General features: G+C 36.1%; 1 protein-coding gene across 1 annotated transcript; it reads left to right on the forward strand.

Moving 5' to 3' along the window:
• Nucleotides 1-1,378: 1,378 nt before the first annotated feature.
• LOC122313542 (very-long-chain 3-oxoacyl-CoA reductase 1) lies at nt 1,379-4,693 on the forward strand. The gene is made up of 3 exons (XM_043128636.1): nt 1,379-2,401; nt 2,551-2,620; nt 4,006-4,693. Exons 1-3 carry the CDS (start codon nt 1,764-1,766, stop codon nt 4,258-4,260), a joined length of 963 nt encoding a protein of 320 aa, XP_042984570.1. The 5' UTR covers nt 1,379-1,763; the 3' UTR covers nt 4,261-4,693.
• The last annotated feature ends 247 nt before the right edge of the window (nt 4,694-4,940 follow it).

Genomic DNA, 4,940 nt, shown 5'->3' on the forward strand with positions numbered 1-4,940 from the left:
CCACTGAAATCATCCGGTCCTCACATATTGTTCAACAACCGTACCGTTTTCCTCTTTATGTTTTCCATGGATCAAAGTTAATTTTTGCCTTTTCAATTCAACTATTGTAGAACGAGTGGATCTCGGTTCTTCTTCTTACCGATTGGATATAGGAACCAATCTATTCAACTATCCAATTCGTTGATTCCTTTTTTGCTTGTATCTGGAATGTTTATTTGCTTTTCAACTCTTCAGAAAAAAGACCGTCATGTTTTCATCGAAACGGTGTAAAGCCCAAAGCTTTTTCGGTTTTGTTTTTCCCTCTTAATTTTGGGTTGGTAGTAGTTAACCTAATTTTGGGGTTGGTAGTAGCTCTCCTTCCTTTCTGGCCTAATAAATGATAGACATTATGGAAGACCAACATAGAATTTATGGGTCTCCATCCTTGAGCCCTTACAACAAATTCATACACAAAATGAACTTTTATATATAATAATAAAAATAAACCCATTGTATCTTAAATGTTTACTGAAGTAGATGTCTTGGAATAATAATATTCATTCTCAAACATGAAAGATGTGGTACATATATTCAATCACAAAATATCATATCATTAAAATGTTTTATAAAATATGTATTTTCGATGACATAATAGTTTATAAAAACATAAGAGTTGTATTTGTCTTTTTTCTAAACTGACTTCAATTTTGTTTTGTTATATAAATGAAAGGAGATGAGATAAAAATTAAATAAAATATTGTTAAAATATATTTTTTTAATATATTTTTGATTTTAATATTTAAACAAATTAAAATATTTTTTATATTTTATTTAAAAATTTAAAAATATTATAATTATTAAATAAAATAAGATGATTTGTAAAAACAATTCAGGTCTTAGAAATTAATCTTGCAAAATTACTTACGTTCAGTAAATGTGGCCGCCTTGTTTAACAGAAGGGTACACCCACCGTTGGGTGCTCGCTGGTCTAAAAAAATAAAGTTTTTTTTTTATATTAATTTTTTAATACTTTTAAATACTTTTTAAAAAATAAAAGAATTTATAATATTATTAAATAATATTTTCTTTATTATTAAATAAAAATTAAAAAATAAATAAAAATAAATTTTAAAATAAACGAAAATAGTTGGGTGACAGCTTGGAGCGGGATCCAACAAAATCCTTACCTTTTTATTTAGGACCCTTCTAGAGCCACCATTAGGACTCCCGTTAGGTTTAATAAAAAAAAAAACTTTTTTATTTTATTTTTTATATCATTTTTTAATATTTTTAAATATTTATTAAACAAAATTTTTTTAATAAACTAATTAATTAATTTATAAATTAAAAAAAAAAAAAAGGCCAAACGACCTCTCCCTAGCGGATGCGTAGCTTTATTCTTTTCCTTGACAAAAATACAGAGGACCCCACAAATCCTGTTATCTGCGATTCCGCGTCGCTTTGTGTAGTTAATTCCGGCGGTTTTCCGTTCATCTACCTCACCCAACTCCCTGCTCTCTGTCTCTCGTACCCGTAGGCAAAATCAATGCCTATTAGTATTCTTGTTTTGTCGTAGCATCCTGTCCCATCACCCCATTAGAAAGCCCTATATTCACTCGGTCACTCCATCCCCTTGCTTCGTCAGTCTGCAGCCAAATCTATTCAATCTCAAAACCGAGCGAATCTGTTTTGGGTCACTGCGACTAATCTCTCCCTACATAATCCATTTCTTGAATCCCAGCATTTCCCATTTCAGATCTAAAACGGAACCGCAACGTTCCCAAATGGAGATCTGTACAATAGACAAGCTCAAGGATCAGCCTTTCTGGGTTATCGTGCTGTTCACTTTGGGTTCTCTCTCAATTCTGAAGTTCTCTCTCGCTTTCCTAAAATGGGCCTACGTCAATTTTCTCAGACCCGCCAAGAACCTCAAGAAATACGGGTCCTGGGCACTCGTTACAGGACCCACTGACGGTATTGGCAAGGGTTTCGCCTTTCAGTTGGCCCGTAAAGGGCTTAATCTCATCCTGGTTGGTCGGAATCCTGACAAGCTCAAAGATGTTTCGAACTCGATTCAAGCCAAGTATGGTAAGACCCAAATCAAGACCGTTGTTGTAGATTTCTCCGGCGATATTTCTGACGGTATTCAGAGGATTAGAGAATCCATTGAAGGGTTGGATGTTGGGGTTTTGATCAACAACGTTGGTATATCGTACCCCTATGCCAGGTTTTTCCATGAAGTGGATGAGGAGTTGCTGAAGGATTTGATTAAAATCAATGTTGAAGGTACTACAAAGGTTACTCGGGCCGTTTTGCCTGGGATGCTCCAGAGGAAGAGAGGTGCAATTGTCAATATTGGCTCTGGGGCTGCCATTGTTATTCCCTCGGATCCTCTATATGCTGTTTATGCAGCCACGAAAGCGTAAGCATTTTTCTTTTTCTTAAAGTTCGTTTGCTTAGTCCATTTGTTAAGATTGGCTGCATGTTCTTTCTTTGTTCAGTATAGATAATTGAACTTATTTGATTCTATAGTTTGCTAATTTGAAATAAGGTTATTAATGTCTGCATCAGGTATATTGATCAATTCTCGAGGTGTCTCTATGTTGAATACAAGAAAAGTGGGATCGACGTGCAGTGTCAGGTATCGAACCTACGTCTCTGGCCCCATTGCTTTATTTCAGTTAGGATTATTTGTATCAACGGGGTCATAATACTATTTTCTTAGGATCCCATTACCTATTATCTCTGTTAGTTTTAGGGTAAAGAAATATAATTCATATCTACGTCTTCACACGATAATTGGTTTAAGATGGATAATAAAGTATTCAGATTCAGATTCGTTCAGAAAATGTTTATAAAAAACTACTTAATGGTAGTTACTTGTTGCCTATTAAGTTCAATGTTCAGTAAGCATGGATGGATTGTACCTAGTGGTTTCACTCCACCACAAAAAGTGAGGATACTGCAATAAAAAGGGGGATGTTTCTTCAAAAAAAAAGTAACCAGGGATGTTGTATAGTTTTTACCTTGAAGTTGGTGTCTCTGCTCAATTTTTGGGTAAAATAGAGGACAGCTTTTGTGACGCCTCCAAATCCCCACGCACGAACACGGGAAAAATCGAGACGTCCGGATGATGACAGCTTTTAGTGGGCTGTTCAATTCAACATTTAGTAGGCCATTCAACATCATTCAACATACTATATAGCATCCTCATGTGTCCCATGCTAGACAGGTAGCCATCTTTTCTGACTATAAGATGGCCGGTGTTATCCAACATCGATATTGCGTGACTTTCCTTGTTTTCTCTTTTTATATTAATATTTTGTTAATAAAGACACTGTGCGTTTCTTGATATGTGTATTAGGTTCAATTAGGTAGAGTTCTTTTTTATTTGTTTCCTTTTTGTATTGACACTCAGTTTTAAACAAGGGGTGAATGATTAATTGCTTGTTGCTCTATAAATGTACACTGCAGGGAAGACAAATGAAAAGGCATTCCTCCGTAGACACTAGATTCTCATTTCTAATTCTTTTGGTTTGAAGGCAATTATGGGCTAGAGAACGTAGGGTATCCCCCAAGAAAATTATTCCATTTAAAAGTACTTTAATATAAAATTACCAAAGAGGTAAATTTTTTCATTTAAGTACTTTAAACCATTTTAAAGCACTTTTTAGACTTTCCACCACAATCCCAAACAGGCTCCTATTTACTTTTGGAAATTTACGTTTAGGGTGTTAGGGAGATACATATTTATTGAATCATAATATTGATAATTCATAATTGTGAGCTTAAACCGTGTTTATATGAATTTTATAATTTACAATTTCCTATCCCAAGCAGGTCATAGATTTCCATTATAGCATGTACATACTTTGAGTTTTGACATTTCATATCCCCACCACCAAGGAATAGAAAATATTCCTAGTTCGCTTTTGTGTTGGACTTGGTATTTGTCGTTCTTTGTTGGCATCGTTGGTCAAGCAACAAATGTTTGGTTTATATTTCTGATCTCCTCTCTGGACACAGGTTCCTCTGTACGTGGCAACTAAGATGGCATCAATCAAGAGGTCCTCCTTCTTTGTTCCGTCAACAGATGGATATGCTCGAGCTGGTCTACGTTGGATAGGTTATGAGCCCCGATGCACGCCTTACTGGCCCCATACCCTCCTCTGGGCATTGGCCAACTCATTGCCTGAGTCTGTTGTTGATGCATGGCGCCTGAGGTTTTGCCTTGGGATTCGGAAGAGAGGGCAACTAAAGGACTCCAGGAAGAAGGAATAGGAAATGTCTTGCTCTAGTTGTTGTGAGCAGGGTAGGCTACTTTGATTAAGTGAAGACCATAAAAACACTTGAGATTATGACAATTCTAGTTAAGTTAATGTTGGCCATAAAAACACTTTGAGAAGACCGGATGCATGCTCAGAGTTTACGTTTCAGTTTCAGTTTCAGTTTCGTTGGGAGTTATGAGTTGGGTTCCTTTCTCTCTTGCGGTCTATATTTCGTGCCCACAGAACTTGCACTTTTTTCTTTTTCTTTTTTTTTTTTTCCGTCTCCTTTGATGTCATTCTGGGGCTGACCCCTTATTTTCTGTTTTCTCGGCTCTCTTCTTCACAGAATTTGCATTTTTTTGTCGTTCCGTGCGTTGATTAGCAGAGTTGCTTGTACGGTAAATATTAATCCATGGCATTGTTAGCCAACACTTTTGCTGCCCTGATTTTTCATGAGTTTTACGTTCACGCAATTAAATCTAACCAAACATTTCAGACGGGTCCTACAGGTGGTTAGATATTCCAACTGTACGTTCTTGTCCGCTCCATTTCATTTTCTAAGCACTTTATCGTATTATCTATCCTTCATACAAAACTGCCTTATTTTATAAATCAAAGCCATTCCACTAGAGCGTGGTGAAAGTTGGTGAGACACGAGCAATGCCTGCGGGCAGCCATGTTCTGGCATTGATG

Source organism: Carya illinoinensis, chromosome 6, assembly GCF_018687715.1.
Source record: "Carya illinoinensis cultivar Pawnee chromosome 6, C.illinoinensisPawnee_v1, whole genome shotgun sequence".
NCBI classification, from domain to species: Eukaryota; Viridiplantae; Streptophyta; class Magnoliopsida; order Fagales; family Juglandaceae; genus Carya; species Carya illinoinensis.